Source organism: Epargyreus clarus, unplaced genomic scaffold (genome assembly GCF_041222505.1).
Source record: "Epargyreus clarus isolate Ecla_fem2 unplaced genomic scaffold, WU_Ecla_fem_2.2 ptg000001l, whole genome shotgun sequence".
NCBI classification, from domain to species: Eukaryota; Metazoa; Arthropoda; class Insecta; order Lepidoptera; family Hesperiidae; genus Epargyreus; species Epargyreus clarus.
Window position 1 is genome coordinate 10,093,831 of NW_027332209.1, and position 21,537 is coordinate 10,115,367.

General features: G+C 35.2%; 1 protein-coding gene across 10 annotated transcripts in view; it reads left to right on the top strand.

The window, feature by feature from the left end:
- spri (Src homology 2 domain-containing protein sprint) overlaps positions 1-21,537 on the top strand; it is a 316,675-nt gene that overhangs the window by 291,944 nt on the left and 3,194 nt on the right. For 7 of the 10 annotated variants that reach the window (XM_073076518.1, XM_073076360.1, XM_073076437.1 and 4 more), the window contains 20 exons: positions 5,795-5,995; positions 6,466-6,650; positions 7,092-7,321; positions 7,446-7,672; positions 7,759-8,151; positions 8,356-8,910; positions 9,190-9,388; positions 9,469-9,866; positions 9,952-10,084; positions 10,341-10,490; positions 11,064-11,190; positions 11,547-11,661; positions 11,922-12,017; positions 12,457-12,553; positions 16,262-16,428; positions 16,667-16,771; positions 16,933-17,118; positions 18,569-18,700; positions 19,493-19,720; positions 20,209-20,419. In XM_073076518.1, the coding sequence (XP_072932619.1) occupies positions 5,795-5,995; positions 6,466-6,650; positions 7,092-7,321; positions 7,446-7,672; positions 7,759-8,151; positions 8,356-8,910; positions 9,190-9,388; positions 9,469-9,866; positions 9,952-10,084; positions 10,341-10,490; positions 11,064-11,190; positions 11,547-11,661; positions 11,922-12,017; positions 12,457-12,553; positions 16,262-16,428; positions 16,667-16,771; positions 16,933-17,118; positions 18,569-18,700; positions 19,493-19,720; positions 20,209-20,419 (4,135 nt within the window). The remainder of the gene's footprint in view (positions 1-5,794; positions 5,996-6,465; positions 6,651-7,091; positions 7,322-7,445; positions 7,673-7,758; positions 8,152-8,355; positions 8,911-9,189; positions 9,389-9,468; positions 9,867-9,951; positions 10,085-10,340; positions 10,491-11,063; positions 11,191-11,546; positions 11,662-11,921; positions 12,018-12,456; positions 12,554-16,261; positions 16,429-16,666; positions 16,772-16,932; positions 17,119-18,568; positions 18,701-19,492; positions 19,721-20,208; positions 20,420-21,537) is intronic. The other 3 variants (XM_073076282.1, XM_073076744.1, XM_073076670.1) reach the window with 3 other exon arrangements.

Here is a 21,537-nt window from a genome sequence, read left to right on the forward strand (position 1 = left end):
AAAGTTTATGTTTTGTAATAAAAGTGACCGATTTAGTAACTTGTTTGGTTTTAGAAATAAGTATAGTTTCTTTTTTATAATTTCGTAAGCTTATAAAAATGTATGCCCCAAATAATACAGAACATAAGTGCAACGAATAATAAATATTCGCCTTCGTAATGACCATACTCTTAGATGTAATTGAGGTCACATTAAACATTATTAAAAATGTGGGAACATACTTCAACAATCATAACACATACAAACATATATACTTATACAAACATGTACAAACATATACAGAGTTAAAATAAGAATAATAAGAACCTAGGATAACTTTATAACCAAATTTCAATAAAATACTAAAGTGACAATAACATGAGCTTATGAAATAATGTTGTTTAACAGAGATAAAACAAACCTCAAAGAGAATCTTTTATGGTGATTTCCATCGTAAACAATCCTCAAAGGAACATAAACTAAACGTGAGTATGTCCGTAAAATAACTTTAAACGTAGACAGTAAAGAAGTTGCAATCTAGTTTAAACTAAATATTTGAACTAAAACAACATAAACGATCATGTAAGTATTGTTAATAATACTCGTATGTGTGTAGCTAATGCGTTGACTGCGTAAGTGGTTTAATATTTAATGTTACGTATACTTCATCTAATATATATTTACATTTAAACGAGCAATTCTTATAAATATATTTATATCAACGATCTCGGAAACGGCTCCAACGATTTTCTTGAAATTTTGTATTTAGGGGGTTTCGCGGGCGATAAATTAATCTAGCTAGGTTTTATTTTCAGAAAATGTCGTGTAAAAAAAATATACGGTCGAATTGAGAAACCTCTTCCTTTTTTGAAGTCGGTTAAAAAACACCGAGCGCAGCTCGGTCATCTTCAGGTACTACCTGATTTAAATAGCTACCTACTTGTATTTATTTATATATTAAAACTGGTTGATTACTAAAATCGTATTTACATTATTTTCTAATAAACAAACTATTGAATTTGATCGAAATTTGACACAGTCTACTATGAAGAATGTCGATCTTTGGTGGGCTTAATTCGATAGATCAAATATTAATAACCAGCGTAACAACAAACGGTAAATTGCTACACAGTTTAAAAATTCCCTCATTAAAACGAACATAATAGTGATGCATCAACTTTATTGTCATATAATAAAATGAACTGTAAAGTATCACACAACAGGTTAACCTCTACTTACATTGCTATAATGCAATTTATGGTTGCTTTATTATCAGTACAACTTCAGTTTTGGCTTCATTAATTTACGTCATTAAACTAATTGTAACGAATGTCCACAATTTAAACGCGAAACTGCAGTAAAATATGGTGCCGCTTCATAACTTTTGGCATTAACTTGCACCGGGGGAAGTTCTCTATTAAACAACAAATGCTTTTCTGTAATTGCACATCCCTAAAGAGTGCAAATTTTAGTGTCTGCAACCTTTTTATGTCTCTTTGCTGGACTTTAGTCTCTATTGACGGAGTATATACTACACCACGCGTTTAAATACATATTGGTGAAGGAAAATACAAGTTAGTTGTTTATCTGTGTCGATTATTTTGAATTTTCCTATAAGACCACCAACTAATTGTCACAACTGCTTTATTCTGAACTTTCCCATAAGACCACCAACTAATTGTCACAACTGCTATGTGGCTTTAAGCGTATTTATATCTAGAGATATACTTAAATTACCGTGTTTATGTCACGACCGCACAGACACGAGACGAGTCTGTCAAATAACTATATAGAAAAAAAGTTATTTTGTTTGGCACGGGCCGTGTCTGACCCGTTCAATGTCGGATATAAACGGGACCTTAACATACCCTTTAAATCATGAAAGCACGCTTGAGATTTTGCCACTGGCCACGTATCCCGAAAGTTTTAATAAAATGCTTGAAATATTACCGCTACCCTGCATGTAAAATTAAAATGCTTATCATCTCCCCCAAAAGCGGCAATTTATTTTTTTATATTAAAGAAACTTCGCCACTGAAACATAAAGCTTTCGCCTGCGGCGATTTGAAATTCGTAAAATATTTGAGTAGTCCGATTGTCGACTGCTGAGCATATTTTCAAAAGGTTATTTCGGCCCTCCATCTACGGTCCTTTTCATCTAAGGGCGTTGACCGTTACCCAAAAAGGGTAAAGATAACTTTAGCATAAACAACGGAACATACGGAACTAAAATGAGGATTCATGACTTTATATGAAATTGCTTGCCGTCGCCGCCCGCCTTTGCAACGCCCATCGAACCTTTTGCGGCAAATCGGGTAATAATATTTCCATGTCTGTGAACAAAGAAATTCTTTCTGTTTGAAGCTGCCGTCGAATGTCGTGAAAATTTGTCACATAAGGGTTCGTTGCGATCTTTTAGCGGTTTTGATTACGAAGCGTTTATTACCCACAGACTTTATTCAAACGTATTTTTTCTACAAAGTATTTAGAAACTTAATAATAAAATTTATTCTTACCATTTCTGCCTACTGAAATTCGACAATTCGAAATTTGATAATTATTGCATAGAATGAATGCATACAAAAAATATATATACGCAACGAATAGATAACCTCTCTTCCTTTGGGAAGACAGTTAAAAATAGGTTAATATGATTATTACTTATGGGCGTAAGTTTCGTACGTATGGTAAGTTTTGGATCAATTTTTAATCAAGAATGAAATACAATTTAAACTTAATAACATAGCGTCCGAATTTTAGTCTCAAGAGAATCTTACGTTGTCGTCCAAGGAATGAATCAAAAGAAAATATAGGAAGTAACTAACTCGCCCGTTCCACACTATCTCGCACTAACTGTCTGGGCACTTTGCCCAAACGCCGCTGTACCGTCTAATCCCTAACTTCTATATTTATTATTAATTTACAGAGAACTATCCCAGTTTTAGGAGCCAATTATTCTGAACTTTTACTTGGCCCAACTGCAGTTTAATGTTGTATTTACAGTGTTATTAAGCAGACGAGTCTAGTGTTAAAGAAGATAGATTCTACGAGGTACCTACCTATAATATGTATATTATTATACCCTTATGTATACTTCCAGTGTATGTGTGTTGCCAGTGATTGATATGCTTATAGAATTAAGGTACTTATTTTACAGTAATTCAATAGGAGTATTAGATTTACACTTATGAACACAGTCCAAATAATTTTATTCGTGGAATTTGTTTAAAATTGTATCAAGCATTCTTTTCAGTATGTACTTATAATCTTATACAGTTATCTATACACAAATATACTTATTAGGATAACTTTAAATAGTATAGGACTGACCACTTAATATCAGATAATCTGATGTAATACCGCAATTCATTCACACATTATCATTACTACACAAAGACGGGATTACCTGCCTGAACAAATGACAAACAATCGACATTAATACCTCCCACAAAGGGGAAGCCTAATAAATATTAAAATCATTTCCCTCCGTCATAAAATTCACTCTACTTTAATCTTACGAGTAATAGGCTGTGCACACATTTGCGTATAAAACCGAGCCGCAGTGTCTCCCTCTGAGCTTTAAAGCTCCTGCCTTTTGTATAGGGATGGCAATTCTATCCCAAAAAGATCAATTCTTGAATCGATTCGAATCAAAGTGACATCGATTCACAGAAATATCGAGGCCCAAAGAATCGATTCTCCAAAAAGCGATCATCTATTTTTTAAACTACAAAGGGCGAAGATAGCCAAAAAAAAGGCCATCAGGACTGAAATACGTATCCGTCAGCAAAAATATGTTTATATCACATTTGTCAATGTTCATTCAACTTCAAAAAGATCGACTTTCTATTTTTTTTATATATTTTTTTATTTCTTTTTTTCTTTCTTTCTTTCTTTTATTTCTTTATATTTACTTTCGATTTTCTAGAAACAAAGATCGATTCACTGAATCTTTTGGATATCGATTAAAATAATCGATGTTTTTGATCCAAAAAATCGATTATTCGATTAATCGATCTCACATCGCCATCCCTACTTTAGTCTATAATATGTACCTATATTCGTTTACAATGATCCCTATTTATTGTTAAGCAAAAATGTATGATACTGCTTTTATGGTAAAGCTGAAAGTCATTAGTACTTGTAAATACGTATAACGGTGCGTATACTGTAGTTTAATATGGACGACTAATACGAGTACTTATACACTGCACTGTAGTTATACGAGTATATTGCTTGTGAATAAAATAGACTTTAAGCCACACTATATGGTTTAAGCTAGTATTTTGTGATTATGTATAGACATAATCACAAAATATTAGCTTATATGTATAGACATAATCACAAAATACTACCTTAAACCATAGACTGTGGCTTAAAGCCTATTTTGAACCTATTTAACAAATGAGCATATAGATGCTCACTTGTTAAACAAGTGAGCATATAGATGCTCACTTATTAAATAGGTTTTATATAAAACTGAGGTATCAACCGAGCTTGTAAACAAGTAGACGATAAGTGGTGTCGCATTCATAAACATCTGTAATCAGTCCGATGAGATTGAAGTTCTATCTTTGGGCATCAAAATAACATTACTCCTAAGGAAGTTAGGAAGTTTAAACGCCTCCCGTAAATGTCTCTTCCTTACCACACGCTTAAAATCAAAACATAAACCTTAACAACGATAGTTTATACTTGTATAAGGGAAATAGATTATGGGACTCATCGTCACATCATGATGACATACCTCTACCATGTACTCTACCTACCTATACACCAAAGGTACACCTCTCTACACTATTTGACGATTCAGGACTATATAAATAAAACTACAGTGTGTTTTACCTACGTACTGTGTACTTTTATTTGAAAATTCGCACGAATGGATCGCGTTTTCGCAGATACTGCATACACCACGTGTTCTATACATTTTATTCAGTACCATTTTGAAGCCCAACTAGCATGGATTATTTGAATGGGAAAATATCTCTTGTTTTTATTTTAAAAGCTTTTGCCTGAATATTTTATTTGTGGCATATGTGAAACGTTCATTTGGTACATACCTATATACGTTGTTAGGTATTTAGGGTATTTAGAAAAAGTTACTTCGTATTCGCTAACTGACATTCTGTAGCATTACCATGAGTTTACAAAAGTATTACTCGCTAGCGACTGCGTAAAATAAATGTATGAAAAATTGTACAGCGCCTCTGGTGGTTACTCGTAGAACTAAATTCCGTAGTGTGAGCCACTCGTAACGTAAAAAACCTATCGAAATCAAATCGCTAGCGAATGTCATTATGATCTATTGCCATACAAATTCGGTCCCATGAGTCATTAATTTGACAGACGTTGTCAAGAAATACCGTAACGATAGTAGTTATGTTATTCACTAGCAAAATGACAATAGTTTTCTATTTACAATTTCTATAGTGGCGTTTCTATGCCAACGTTCTATGTAGTGCTACAGTTATATTCGATATTCGAAGTCGATCCTTACTAGATCTAAATTGTCATAATTAAATGAAACTCTAGTATATTAAGGATATATTAAACTGTCTTGAAATTACATGGTAGGTAGTAGATATTGCAAAGTTTCTGGAAAGTGAACGGATAACTATTTACCGATATTAAAAACAATATGATGTAAAGAACAATATCGATTTCAGCTCTATATCCTTTAGCTATAGCAAACAGCCTTATCTCCCAAACCTTAAACCCAATAACCACGCTGCTTCAATGCGGATTACTGGAGACTAAAAATTAAATAAGTGGAGTGGAGTAAGTTAATTAAACGCATTACGTTCTTTTTCAGAGTCGAGAAAGCTTGTCATCGGACGGCGAAGGTGCTCGCGGTGACTGTTCCTCCGTCGGCTCGTCAGGGTCGGGATCTGAGGAGCAACCGCCATGCGACATCGGTCTTCTGGAGAGACTGATCAGGACACACCCGGTGTGGTTCCTGCCTGGCATCCAGCGGGCCGGCGCTTTCCACCTGCTTCAAGGGAAGGAGGAAGGAGTGAGTATTATGTTAATTATATGGTAATAATAAGTATTATGAGCGTTAAAAAGGCGTAAGAAAAAGACAAGAATCAATAGATAGAGAGAGAGAGAAATTACTCATACATACATACATATACAACAAGCGGTCGTCGCTTGTGTATTGCCTTCCTTACTGCACTAGTAGAATCTAACAAAAGTTACCGCAATATTTGTAGGGAATTTGATACAACCCTAGAGGGTTCGACCAGGTTTTCGTTAAGTAGTCAACCCATTGCTGTCCCACTGCTGGGCACGGGACTCCTCTCGGAGTGAGAGAGGTTTAGGCAACAGCCCATTGCGTGGGGCAAGTTCAAATTGGCAGATTTCACACACTTTTGAGAACTAGCTTAGTTACTGGTATTAATATCGTATTTAAAACTCATTTTGATCAGAAATTTATAATAGGTCAATTTGAATATAATAAAACTTTTGTTAAATTACTTACAGAACTTTGTCGTACGTCAATCAAGTCAGCCGGATACGATGGCGATAAGCGTACGTCTGCCTGCTGACAAGGGGCCCTATATCGAACACTACCTCATACAAGCTTCGGGAGGTCGCATCGGCCTCGAGACCTCTCACAACCGCTTCGATAATATACCGGAGCTGATCGCCCATTATTCTCAATGCTGGTAAGAAATCACTGCACTTATCATCATTACAACTGCACCGACAAAATTCATACCTACATGTGTTGAGCCCATAACATGATATAGACGTCTAATAAGAAATAATGGTCTACACAGTTATTTTAGTATATTAATTACTGACTGTCTTAGCCCTGTAGTTGCATAATGTCTTTGTCATCACTCGCACACACTGAATACGGAATTCGATGTATCCAATGCCATTGACAGAACACACCCTTCCAATCCCAAATCTTAAAAATAAACTCATCATTCAGAATTCATGCCAAACATAAACCATCATCAGAAAGAGACATCATCAAATTGATATGTTGTCCACTTGCCAATGATATCATCAAAACTATTTTACAGTTAAGAAATCTTTTATAATTCCGCAAGTAAATAGACCATTTCAGATTTTGATTCGTGTATACTATTTGATTTCAGCGACGAGTTACCAGTGCAGCTTCAACTCCCGCGAGCTCTCCGTGAAGCAAAGAGCCGGCATCAGCTGAGCTCACTAACGTTGCTGGGTCAAGAGTTCTGGGGATACCCTATGGCGAATCCCAAGAATAACCAGCTAAATCTACTCTCGCCTTGCCAACTGGCTAACGGCGTTGTGCCAATGGCGGTGACACCGTCTGATACTGGATCTAGTCTTAGTAGCTTCAATGCAAGTAAGTAAATTGAATTAAAGATGCAATACTCTTGTCGTAAAAAACAATACTTAATACATAACTTAGATATGTATAATATTTTTCGAAATGTACCTAATATGAAAATGTAACAATGAAATTCTAGGCTCAGCAGCGAATAATCGCGAACAAGTATTAAGCCCAGAAAATGAACAAAACGTAGTACTGAAGATGTCTCCAGTTGATACATCTGGTTCCCCACCGAAACAAAGTCAGAACCTTAGTACATTCAAGGGCAAAACTGCGCCTTCGCCTCCAGCGAAGCCCAGCAGTTCGTTCGTAAGAGCGCCTCGACCAACCCCCCCAAATACATTAAATCTCATGTCCAGCACCGTAAGTTCTGAAACACATTTAACACACTACAGCTTTTCGGTGTCGTTTTTCTAATTTAAATTAATGAATGCTTCACCTGTTTACAGGCACATATAACACAGCCTCATACATTTCCAACAACCAACACGCAACATTCTCCCACCCAAATCTGTAACGTCAAAACCACTCCACCACCTCCACCTCCACGATGGGCCAAGCCACCTCTTTCAAAGATTTCCTTGTCCCCCAAATCAGAGGCTCTAGCTTTCAGCCCCATTAACAAGGCTTCACATACTGGAAACATAACGGTTACGACAACAGTCACTTTCAGTGTGAATAACACGCAAGTTCACAACCATCAAATAAATGAGAGCATTCAAAGTGACCGGTTGCAACTAACGCTTGCGTCTAATACAATGAATAATAATAATAACGCTGACACTGTGTTCAGTATGATGGACGCAGCGAAAAATTTTACAGAATCTAACGGAGACATGCAGGTAAGAGAGCCATAATAAATCACTACAGTATCATGGGCTTATTACCGATGCATTAATTTGCATGGTGTTCATAGCATGTATCTTGGTGTGTTAATCGTTTAAGTATTCAGCTAATAGCTTGAAAATTAATAAGACTTACTAATTTAATGTAATGTATTTGTGTATAAAGGTATTTACTGACTCATTATTCCTGTTCCTGTGTAGACTATGCATCGTCTGTCACCTGAAGGAGAATGTATTAATGCAATGACAACTAGTTTAAATGGCAGTTTTAAAAGACAAGCTATCGAACAATCCGTCACCGATGTTGGATCACCAATAGAATCCCAATCGCAGACAAACACTTCGGAATCCATTGATCCTGTAGTTAACACATATACGGGTACTAAATCAAGTAACGGTACAGCTCCAAATCAGCTAGTTTCACCAAATGGAACAAATTCTGTTACTAGCGGGATATTTTCACCGACAAGTCAAATTAATTCTCCAGTGTCGAATGATACTATTTCTTCTAAAAGCGGTGTCTTTTCTCCCATAAGCCAAACTAATAAAAGCGAAGTATTTTCGCCGTTATCTAGAAGTTCTCCACTGTCGACTAAGAATGTATTCTCTCCGACTTCGAATCAGTCTGTTCTGTCTCCCGTAAGTAAGGATAGAGAGAAAGTTATGTCCCCAACAACAAATACGACGAGTACAACACCATCTGGTAGATCGAGGAGGAGTAAGCACTCCCTGCGAAAGGAGTCCAGACATTATCAGGTAGGGATTGTACTATTAAGATTAACATATGATTAGTTTTTACTTTTATAGAGCAGCGGAGTAAGCAGTAATATAATTTTAATGTTTGTTACAAGAAATGCTGTAATATATCCTTTATGGGAAATAGCATGTGCATATTATAATATACAATATACTGTGTTGTTGGCTGTAAAATCATTACTAACTGCATGATATACGATGCATACGAGTTTTTATACATACACTTATATTTGTTTATATTCATTAAAAATATTGTAATATTTCAATACTTTATTTCAGGAATCAGACATTCTTGAATCGCCAGGTGTGTATTATAGAAGTTCATTAATGGATAAAGTTAGTGATTACGAAGATATTTGGGGCCCAGAAAGTAACAATTGTACGACATTTAAACCCGCCTTAAGGCCTGAAAATGATAATATTATTAGTAATGGCCTCATGAAAAGCAAACGACCTGATCTTTTACCAGACACACTGCGTAAGTAAATCAGAATTCTTCGTCATTTCACAGTTAACCAAATCATGATAAATTTCACATTGTTCAATTCTGTTTTACAGCAAAACTCAATGCAGCCAAAAGCACTCAGTCTATCTTAGAGAAAGAAAATATGCACCTTATAAATTCAACAGAGAGTCTTAACAACGAAGGTAAAAATCTTTCTGACAGTTCTTTGAAGAAAAGTTTTAACGGCTCATCCGAGATTATAGCAACCACTAACAGTAAAGGTGATATTGTACCTAAAAGGCCGGATAAACTCAACATTGTAATGAATATGAATAAGAAATTAACAGAAGAAATAGAGGCTGCATTTAAAAACAGAGAAAATCATACCACTGAGAGTATGGAAACTGTGAAACTAGAAGATGATTGTGTTAAGGACTTTAATGGAGATGAATCTGAAAAAGATAATGCTGGAAGTCCATTTTACGCTGACCCCGTAGATGCAATAAAAGAAGTAAGTAATGTATGAAAAACTTTCGAGTTATAAGTTGTTGTTGTTTTAATATGAAATGTCTAAAGTTTTTTTCTTTTTCTTGTAGGCTGCTCTGCCTCCAGTTCAAAGACGAAAACTCTTAAGAGTTGGAGTGAGTCTTTCTCAGAGATATTCAGAACCACCTCAGAATCATCCTTACTATCCTCTTCGTGATATGCACAGCATAGAAGAATTGTCGCGTAAGTACTTAACATACTATCTACTATATTTAAGTACGTGAGAAATTGTATTATATTTTTCATCGTTTTTTGTGCAATAAATCCAAATCCGAAGCTTTTGATCCCTTAATCTTCATATTTTTACCTCAAAAATTGTTACTATATTTAACAAAATTAGTTAACGTACTCGTATGTATTCAAAACATTGCATTTAAGTTTCGTTGCCCTTGAGACGACAAAATTAAATTATTTGTACCAAATACCCATTATTCACCAGCATCATCACCCAACACATCAACCTCGGTGGACAACCTGGTGTCTCTCCGAAGCAAGCCGAAGTCGAAGCCGGTGGAGCCGCCTCGCGTCAACAAGCCAACAGGCAAGAACGACCAGACCTGGACCGTTGATTCCAGCTGGCGGTTCATAAGTCAGTGTTAACATGAGACTCGTCCCTACACCGGCTTTTTATTTTTGTTTCACTTTCCTGGGTTTTGGGTTAACACGATTTCAAAATTCAATATCATCATAAATAGTGTAGGTTGCTCATTCGTTGCTTGGTTCATTATAATTTTTCATGTCGGTGTAAAGAGTAATTTTACTGTCAATTACATGAGTTTCCTTTCGTTCATTTATTGATAATTGTCTTTTATTGAGTCTCATTTGATAACATTTATGTAACGTTACTATACTACACAAGTTATCTATTCACAATCATAATTTTATTAAGTGAACATATTATTCTGTGGTCTCTTTTATTTTTTGCGGTATTTTGTCATCCATGTAGGATGACAAACAAGCACTTTTAATATTTGTTTACTTTCAATTACTATTTTATTTTCGGCTCCCTTTTATATTGTCTTTATATCATGAACACTTTCTATAAATTTATTGGAATTAACGGCAGGGGCATGGTAGCACTTTTTTATTTTGTTTGCCTGAAGTAAATTGTATACTTTTTATTTAGTTATTTATATAAGTAAATTATCATTTTCATTTACAGACAAGAGTGAAGAGTGCTCTAATGGTGAAAATGGCATGTTTCCATCACTTGCTGAACAAGAAAGCAGATTGTGTGGAGTAGATGATGGAGCTCAACATTTAACTGTTCATCAAGTTGTTGCGCAAAGGTAAAAACGATGGTTAATTTCAAACACCAATTAACATAACATTGTCTGATCTAATAGTTATAAAATTTTGTTTATCTTTGAACATTTAAGTAATCACTTAAATAAGATACACGTCTTCATTCGTTTCATCATTAGACTTAAAAAATATAGTTCAATATTCCTCATTAAAGGTTGTGTCCTTAATTATTCTGATAAAATCTTGTTTGTCATAATTATAACAACAAGTTAATCAGTTAATAATAATTATATTTGTGTCATAAACATGCTAATCTCGAAAATGATGGTGGATAAAATCAAGATAATTATTTTTAAATGTCAAACTAAAAAACTATTTTACATAATTTTGTGTTGGTTAGATTTCCCGACCTAAGACTGAACGCGGAGCCTGTCGCATTGCCCGAAGAAATCCGTTCTCCTCCACGAGCTTCGTGCTATGACAATGTACATGACCTTAGACCTCTATCTGAACAGGTACAGTCTAAATACTTAACAGACCTTAAAGAGGTTACAGCGTTTCTTAAATGTAAATAGTTGATTTATTAACTGTTACTAGTCATGGCTCACCCAAACTATTTTGGCTTCGATTGTGACATGCTTAATAATTAAAGACAGTGTTATATATTTATAAATATTAGATAATTTCTAAATATTCAGTAATACCTAATTAAAGATAGTATAATATATTTCTACACATAATACCTACCTATAATATTTTGTATTTTTTTCTTTAGGCCAGCGATGATGGGACAGTATTCTCTGAGCCTTGGGATAGCTCACAGTGGGACGGATTGATACCACCATCGAACGGCCCACATGGATATGAAGCTGTAAGTTTAGAAATGTTTAATTATATAACCTCTTGCGAAACGCATAACTTTGGTCATTTAGATTGGTCATCTATGAAGAGGGTTTCGAGATTCATCCTCACATTCAAAATTACTCTTGTACGATGTTCTTGTCATATACGATATGAAATCCTACTATAGGGTTACTAGATTTAAAAATAATATTAATAAGAATAATATGCTTATTAATTATATCTGTTTAAGTGTCTTCCTCTTCGAAATGGACTAAAATTATTGTAGTACACTAGTAGAAGCCCTATATTTTAGCACTTATTATAGTCGCTGACATTTATAAATTCACGAATATTTTTTCTATTTTAATTAGTCTCCTTCCGTCGTTGGCTTCCTGTATTAAAATGTTATAATTTGTAATATAATAAAAGTTAAATAAAAACCTTAATAAATATTAAAATATTAACAGGATGAAGGATGCGAATGGGACTCTCCCGTACCTCGTAGAGGTCCCGCCGCCGCCGCTCGCGCCAAGAGCTTTAGAGACCGCCTTGACCCCTTATTAGGTGAGTCTATCTTTGTAATCCTAGTATAAACAAATACAACTAATAATATTGAAGTATGTTAGATTCCTGTAGTATTAGTACTATTTTTACTTTTTACCATTAACTATTAAAGTTACATTCACTCTCCTAATTTCCACCATTTTTTCAAACTAGTTAAAAAGATGTGTATTTCGTTTTTAAATTTGTTTACATTGCATTTCATTTGAAGATAATAGAATTATTTGCCTGGTATGAGTGTGGTGGTTCTAACGAGGTTAGATATACAATTAACTATTTCTCGGTGTTATGTGTCATTTATTTTTGGTTTGATCCTTTATATAACTAGATTTTGTTTCATATCATAATATATATAAGATAGACGCAGGTTCGCATATCGATAATAGGTATAATAATATAGATTGATACTTAATTAACTTACAATTACCACTATATTATATTATACCCTATTTATCAGGAACGCTACATATCTGGCCGTCCTCATTCCATAATTAATGTTTTATCTAATGATTTAGTTACATATACTAACTACTAGCACAAGTAATATACTACGACAACTTTGTTACATTGTAAAAATCGTAACGTAATATAAATAAATAAAAGATATTAAACTAATACTTTATCTCTCGTTCTCGCTTTACGCTACTACTCGTATGCTCATTTCTCATATCGTTAAAATCACCTTATACGTAAATTATGCAGATGTCCGTAATATTGCATGCTGATAACAAAATAATGAGTCATTACACATCATTATTGAATCAATTAAACTTAGTAGAACACGAACAATGGAACCGCGACGTACATCTGTTATCAATAAGTATATTAGCTGTGTAAATAAATTAATTATGGCAAAAGGGTAAAGGTCTGCTCGTGCCGTGAAATTCTCACTCGGTACTGGGTTGTGCACGCAGTCGCTTGTATGCACTCGTGTCGTACTGTGGCTAAGTTCGTGTGAATGAGAAATCATCGTTTCAAATCTTTCGTGCACGCGGGAAGAAACCGCAGAGTGATCAGTCATGAAGTGGTTCAGAAAGTTGTTCCGCGGAAAGTGCGCGAGGCAGACTGAAACGCCTCCTTGTTCGACATCGCGATCCAGCAAATGTGAACCGTGGTTGAGGAAACTCAAAACCAAGGAGTCTGAGAAGACGAGACCAATAAATAGTCCAATATTGCCAGCACCAACGCCGGTTGCGGAGGAAGTGTATGCGTTGACGACGATAAAGAATTTCCGTTGTGACACACTGAACGAGTATGTTTTAGAAAGTGATTGGATATTTGTTTCAAAGGAAAAGCTACACGAGCCGAGGTTTCAGCATCGCTTGGCAAAAACGGAAGCGTTAACTGCGCTTTGTAAAAAGTTAACAGAAAATAGTGCAAGTGTAGAAAAAACCGTTATTTTCACGAAACCACCTGACTGTCACTGTAGTGACTTAAGTTCTGAAGAAAATAGTAAAATAAAAGCACCATATAAAAACCCTTTCAGGCGTTTACTAACTGCTATTGCAGGTTTTTGGAAGAAACTCTGCAATAGATTAAGACGATGTAATTTGTGTCACAACAAAAAATCTAGTGTAGAACATGAACGAAATTCCAAAGGATTTACAGAATTGTATTTGTGTAGGTAAATGTTTTTTCCTTTTTTCTTCCTAATAGATTTACAAAATACTTTTTAATGTCACATTTATCGTCTAAACATTTTATACTACTCATTATGCATTTATCCAACAAACAATACTTGTTTAGAAATAATAATTGTTTAGATAAGAAAAAAAAGCACAGTAATAATTACTGTGTTTATTTTTTTCTTTTAGCTATGTTCACCAGTACTTAGCTGTTATTCAAATATTTATAATCATTATGAGGGATCATCGCTTATTATTAGTTAACACATAAACAACATAAACTCAAAAATATTTTGAAGATAAAAAGAAATTAACAAAACAAAGTCAATTCAATTTGATTGTGTGATAAGCCTATTTTTTAAGAAATGCAATCCCGGTCCTAAATGGGTAGGTACGTTGTTAGCGAAATTAATAATAAAATAAACATTGGTCTTTAGTTTCTAAATACTATAATAACCCTGTTGGAGATATCTTCCGTCATTCAGAACACGTGTATGTGATAATTGTTCAACAAATATTGGAGCAAGTGTTTTGTCAGGAAGATTAATAATCTTTCGTAAATATTTTTGAGTTTTGAGTGCATCTATCTTGTGTAATCTATTTTGATAGAGTGCGCTTCAAATTTAAATAATTCTTCACTATCTTTATATTCATTAATTCAAACCTCTTCTACCGGCTTTATTTGCATTACCGCTCCTTTTACATCAGACTTTATTTTCGGAGATAAAGTGTATACACCCATATTTTATTGTACGACACGAGTTATCACAATATTAAATTTCATCAAAATCATCATTATCCGCCCAGTTCTCGTGTGATTCGTGAACAGGCACAGATCCGTTACGAAGTTTTAAAAATACTAGTTTTATCGCTTATTTATCTCCTACATCACTTTCAAAAATCCTTTCGAATTCTATATACGTGATGATACATTTCTTCTATTTTCTGTTATTATCTACTAATTTAAGAAGACAATCCTTCAAAGCTGATGGTCCGTACCACTTGTCTGTGCGTTGTAGTTAATGCTATTTCTAATCGATTATTTCCCAAGAAAGATTTAATCATGGAGTTATATGTAGTGTGTTTAAAAATCACTTCGGTAGTAATTTACCTATTATTGAATACTACAACACGATATCTCTTTGTTATATTATATATCGTGTTGTAGTATTCAATAACTTATTTTATGACATTTTATTAAACGCTACGTAGGTACTATTTTGGCAAAGATTACACAATTTTGAATATCATCTACGTTCATTAATACAAAGTGTTCCCGTGTTCGCGGTGTACTATAAGCATCTGCTTGTGATTATATGTATTGTATAAGTTTGTCTAATAATACAATGACTATTGTTTAATTCGTTATTGTATGAAATCCCTAACAAAGCACTGTATTTACATAAGGATAAAATAGAGTAATATAATTATGTACATTGAATCGTCTGCAGTTTAATTAATGATTTATTGAGTAGGATTTCTTCAATCTTTGTTCAATATATAGTTCAGAACAAAGAAGGATTGAGTTCAGTAGTTTGCAATGCTATAATTATAATTAAGTAATAATGGAAAACGGCGCCTAGTTGCATTATGTCATATTTACATATTCCTTAATAGATTGTCTGTCTTGTGCACAAGTGCACTGAGGTAGTTAATACTAACATTTTCTTCGAGTCGAAGTTAGTCATTCTGTCTCAAGGTTTATGATAGTCACCTAGTTTCATACGCATATCTAAACTACTAATCTTCATCGATGTATATTGACGAGATCATTTCATTGTATGCGAGTTGTACCAACATCGTGCATTTAATATGACGATCTTAATTTGTTTCACTTTTACTTGTCCAGTAAGCGAAGTCTACCTCCTTGACTCTCACCTTAATATATTTTTAGTGTAACTTGTCCTTTTACTGAAACTCACCGTTCCGATCAACATTTAGGTCTATTTATACAACTTATAATTTTACTTAGTTTTTTTCAATGACCACCTTACTATCCAAACTGTTTTCTTCAATAGGCTAGGCTTCTTTATTCGGCTATATAGAAATATTCCGTTTCTTATTACATTTTTTGTCCCACCAACAGCTGCGGGCAGAGTGCGCGCGCTGCGTGGCGGTCGTACGCTGCGCGGTACGGGCGCGGCGCTGCGTGCGTACGCGTTGCACCTCGCGCAAGACAAGAGCACCACCTTCGCGCAGAATATAGACAACTTTATATCTTGTACGCTTGACTCGAAAGAAACGTGCCCGCAGGTGAGCTGTATTTTTATAGCTTTAATTTAAACTTCTATAGTAAATGAGTCGGTTGAAATGCAAGCATTTTGAAGATAGTAACAAGTAATTAGATTGGTATTAATTTTTAGCTTTTTAAAGTCCATTGAGTAGGTTTTGTGATTTTTATGTTAGAAAATATTTTTTATTGTAAAATAAAACAATTTTATTTTGTGTACAGATTGTCTGTTACTAAAAGTTATAATGTTGTTTTTTGCAGATAATGATGCGAAATATGAGGCAATTTATGTCTGGAATGAAGAATTACTTGGTAAAACATGGCGAAAGAGAATTTGAAAAAGAAGTTGAAAAAGAGAGGCTGAAGGTATTATTTATAAAATACTTCATATTATACACTATACAAACTTTGTGTAAAATTATCGTTTAACATCTTTATGTTCAGAACTATATTTTTCTTTTTCACTATGAGAACATTTTATTTTTCGAAAGCAAGATAAATTCTTAAACTAAAAAAATCTTTGACAGCTAAAACCAACGGAATTTCTGAACCTGGATGCAATTTTGGAGGGCGTGATGCATAGGCTGGTGGTGCGTCCGCTGCGTTGCAAGTTGTACACGTTGCTGGCTGGCTGGCACGCGCCCGACGTGCGGCGCTTGCACGCTGCTATCGAACGCGCACATCACGCTACGCCGTTGCAACTGGGTGTTAAGGTTAGTAGCTTTTTTTATAATATAAGAGTAGCGGACGAGCAGCAATCCACCTGATAAGTGGCTACTGCCGCCCATGTGCATCTGTAATCAACCCCAGATAGGATTAGATATTTCTACCTGAGGTCGGCCACAGATGCGCCGCTTTCCCTGAGGGCGAAGCTGGAATGCCTCGGAAACGTATGTCTCCCTTATCACACCCTTCAAACCAAAACACAGCAGCTAGTTTAACACTGCTGTTAAACGCTGCTGATAAGGCAGAAATAGGTGTATAGCTTTTCAATTAATGAACCTCACAAAATATCTACAAAGGGTATAAGTTTGCTACCGTAAATAATGGCAAATAAAACAAGAGTAGGTATTTAATGGACATGGCACATACGATTCTACAATTAAAAAATACTTGGAACGCCTCATGCCTTAAGATTGCCGTATGAACAACCTGCAAATAGAGCTACTTTAAATAGCAATTATTGTCATTGCGGTGAACACACTGCTAGCAGGCTGGCACCCGCCTGACGTGCGACGCTTGCATGCTGCTATCGAGGGCATGCATCATCCTACGCCACACCATACATTCTAAAAATAAGTGATAGGTCCTAGTTTTAAAACAAAAGTAACAAAGCAAACATCAAAATTAGCAGTTGTCTCTAGGTTTTGAATGTCAGACATCCATACCACCGATAAAATTCTACCACAACATACCGAATCTCAATTTTCGTCATAGACAAGACGACGATATTACAATCAAATCTTCTTAACAGACAAGTAGCAGTTTATCGATAAAGATCTTCATAGGCACTTGAAACCGTTGAATACGTTAGTGATATTAAACTTATAAGCGAGTAGATACTTAACATCATTAACTTATTAGTATTTGAAATAATGCTCTTGTAATTGTTTAGATAAAATTCCTATATAAGATTATCGCTAATTACATAAGATATAAATATAAACTATAATAATCATGAAGGACGTTAGAGCTATGTAATGTCTGTGATTTCACGGATCATACATTGACGGTGTACAGCCACGTATCGAACTAAGACTTTTCTAACAGTGGGAGCCGGTCTAACTATCTTGATATTTGAAGTCATGTTATCATTCCAAAATACAAAGTGAGATACCGCAACATACCTTATTCAAGTTCCCGACTCGGACTACGCATTCGTCAGCGCTACCACATATAATGATCTTCCCTTGGAGTGTCGATGAATCTCATCTATCTATGATATCAATAATAATTACGGACCATGGAAAGCTACCATGAAAAGTATTAGATGTTTTAGTAACATTTTTTCTCAAAAATAAGTAGGTATGAGAAACATAAGTAGATATGTATAACATGATAGTCACAACATGGGGATACAATTATTTTATTTTACGAGTAGTATCACTTATCTATTGTCCTTGCCTACTTATGTTTTAATTAATTTATCGTTTAATTCTTCAGGAATCAACGAAAGTCCCATCGTCAGCTGTCTTAGCAGTGATCTCAAAACATTTCCTCAAGATGCAAGAAGCTGACTCGCCGTTGGACAAACTTGAAAACCTTCTCGCTGCCATATCTGTAATGTTTAATGCGGTAAGTGTAACATCAAATAAAATTACAGTGTGATAATGGCACAAATGAAACAATATTGAAACAAAGAAGATTACACGTCAGATCCCCGAAAGCATGAAGAAAACTCTTTTTATTTGTCAGTTTCGTTTAAATAAATCTCACCCACACACACAAATATTCTTATCTGTGATGTGTGCGTCAGTTTAAACATAAATAATCGTCTTCATAAAATGTAGGGGAATGTAATATACTTTTATTTTTAACCATTAACATAGCATAAATAAATATACTATTACATAATATTGTCTTGAACGTAAAACGTAATTTCTTTTTTCTGTAGACTGAATTCCACACCAATGGTGGATCTGAATATTGGGTAATTAAGCTTTTATTACCCTTACTAACTTAGCTTGACATGTAATTTGCAGTCTCATTAACATTAAATATTAATTCGATTACCGCACATAAAAGATTTCAATTCTATGTAATTTAATTCGACCCACACTAGTATTCCATTTGATTAAATCATAACTTATTTGTCACTTCCATACATTCTATAAATTAGACACTAATGATGATAGCTAGTTTTTGTACATCCTAATAGTATTGTAAGTTATTACTTACATTGATTTTATATTCAAACGCCATATTAGATGAATTTCAAAGCCAGATGGAAGTATACAATGAAATATATTTACATGGCCATTTATATTTATTTGTACGTTGTTCAACTATGGTAAATATCTTAATATATTTACATGGCTGTTTATTTACTTACACGATATTTAACTCTTAACTGTTATCTTACATCAGATCCGTGGAGAACGAACGTTGGGTGCGGATGACCTACTCCCAGTGCTCGCGTGGACGGTCGCTCGATGTCGACTCGTGTGTGCGGAGCTGGAAGCAGAGTTGATGGCCGGTCTGCTCCCAGCGGCGCTGCTGGCTGGCGAAGGAGGATATTACCTCACTGCACTGTTCTCTGCTGTTGCGGTGCTGAAGAGGCTGGCACCGGACCCCGGACCGGATAGTTCAGCTCCGGTAAGTTTACAAACGAATCTTACAATTTGCAAATTTTCGACTAGTTTGTGGGGCGCTGAACCGGATGGCCATGACCGGACTTTTTCCAGTGACGTCATTCGTAGGTCCCCAAAAGTGTGGTACTTTATATCTTATAACGGTAATAAAGTTTTGAATTTGGTTGAATTAAATGTGAATATTGGTAATTTAATATCACTTTTTGGTAATAAAACACAATTAGCAAACTTAGGTAATATATGAGAGTAATAAAATTTCATCATTTAATTTTGTAAAATATACTATTTTTACACGATATTGCAGCTATTTTAAACCATTATGTCTTGTCCTTGTACTGTCAGTAACAGATTGGTTAATTCATCATGAAGATTAAATAGAATATTAAATATTAAAACGGTACCATACGTACTACTTAAACTTAATATCAGCCTACAGCTGAATCTCATTTAGTAAATTAATTTCTTACTAAAAAGCACTTATTTGTGCGCTAGTGGCGGCGCGGCTCCGCGACCGGTCGCGAGGGGTGCGGCGTGGCGGTGGTGCGCGTGGCGCTGCCGGACGAGTGCCGCGGCTCCATCCGGCGCGTGGCGCTGCCGTGCCGGCCCGGCGCGCGCGCCCGCGACCTCTGCCGCGCGCTCGCGCACGCCGCCGCCATCACCAACCCGCAGGACTATGCGCTGTTTGCACTGCACGATGGACAAGGTAACTTTAATATTGAAATGTAAACTTCTTTAGGCGCGTTGAACCCTTTTGAAGGCCTCTGCCGCGCACTAGCGCACGCCGCCGCCATCACCAACCCGCAGGACTACGCGCTGTTTGCACTGCACGATGGACAAGGTAACTTAATATATATAACTTTAATATTTGAAGCATAGATAAGTATAGGTATCTCACCGCCTTGTAATTGAAGGAAGCCATAAACGGCTGACAATTCAGTCAGCCATATAATTGTTGTCATGTTTTAATTTACGCGGAACAATGCTGACATGCGCAGTTAAGACACGAAATCGAAGAAAAAGTGCGGAGAAATATCGTTTCATTCGTAATTGATCTAAAAATTTTTTTTTTTATATATTTCAAACACGAAAATAGATGACAGTGACAATTTCAATTGTCAAAACTGGTTACATTTTCTTGTTAGGAGTGAGTAATCTTCACTAATCTATGATTTGAAGTGAAAACTTCGTTAGGCGCGTTGAACGCTCTTGAAGGCCTCTGCCGCGCGCTCGCGCACGCCACCGCCTGTTTGCACTGCACGATGGACAAGGTTATAATAATAATAAGCATTTATCTCAGACAATATAAACAAAGATACATAAGTATAATTGAATACAGAGGTCCATATCATATCGTCATAGTCGTAGAACAAAGTACTCAGACTAACATACATATTAATATATACTTATAACTAAATCACGTATTTGCGGCGACGTGAGACTCGGGTCTGGTGACTTCCGGGGATGCTCTCCGTCCTCGGTTCTTCCAAAACATTTATGACAAAATCCGATAAGTTATCAAAATTTTGTTGTGACTGCTTTTCGGACCTTCTAATATAGTACTTTGACGTCAGTTCTTTTTATGTACCGTTTCAGATTCTCGGTTTGTTTTAACTTTTATGGACTTTTTTAACGTTTATTAGCGGTTTTAGGAAATTAGTTAAATTAATTAATTAAATTAGTTATAATTATTAAAAAGTGTCTTAATATTTTTATACACGTGAATTCACACGTGATTTACTTTGTTTTTGTTTGGATTTGTCTATCGTCTTAATTACGATAATCCCAAACACGAGGTACAAATATTTAACTTATTTACTAAAA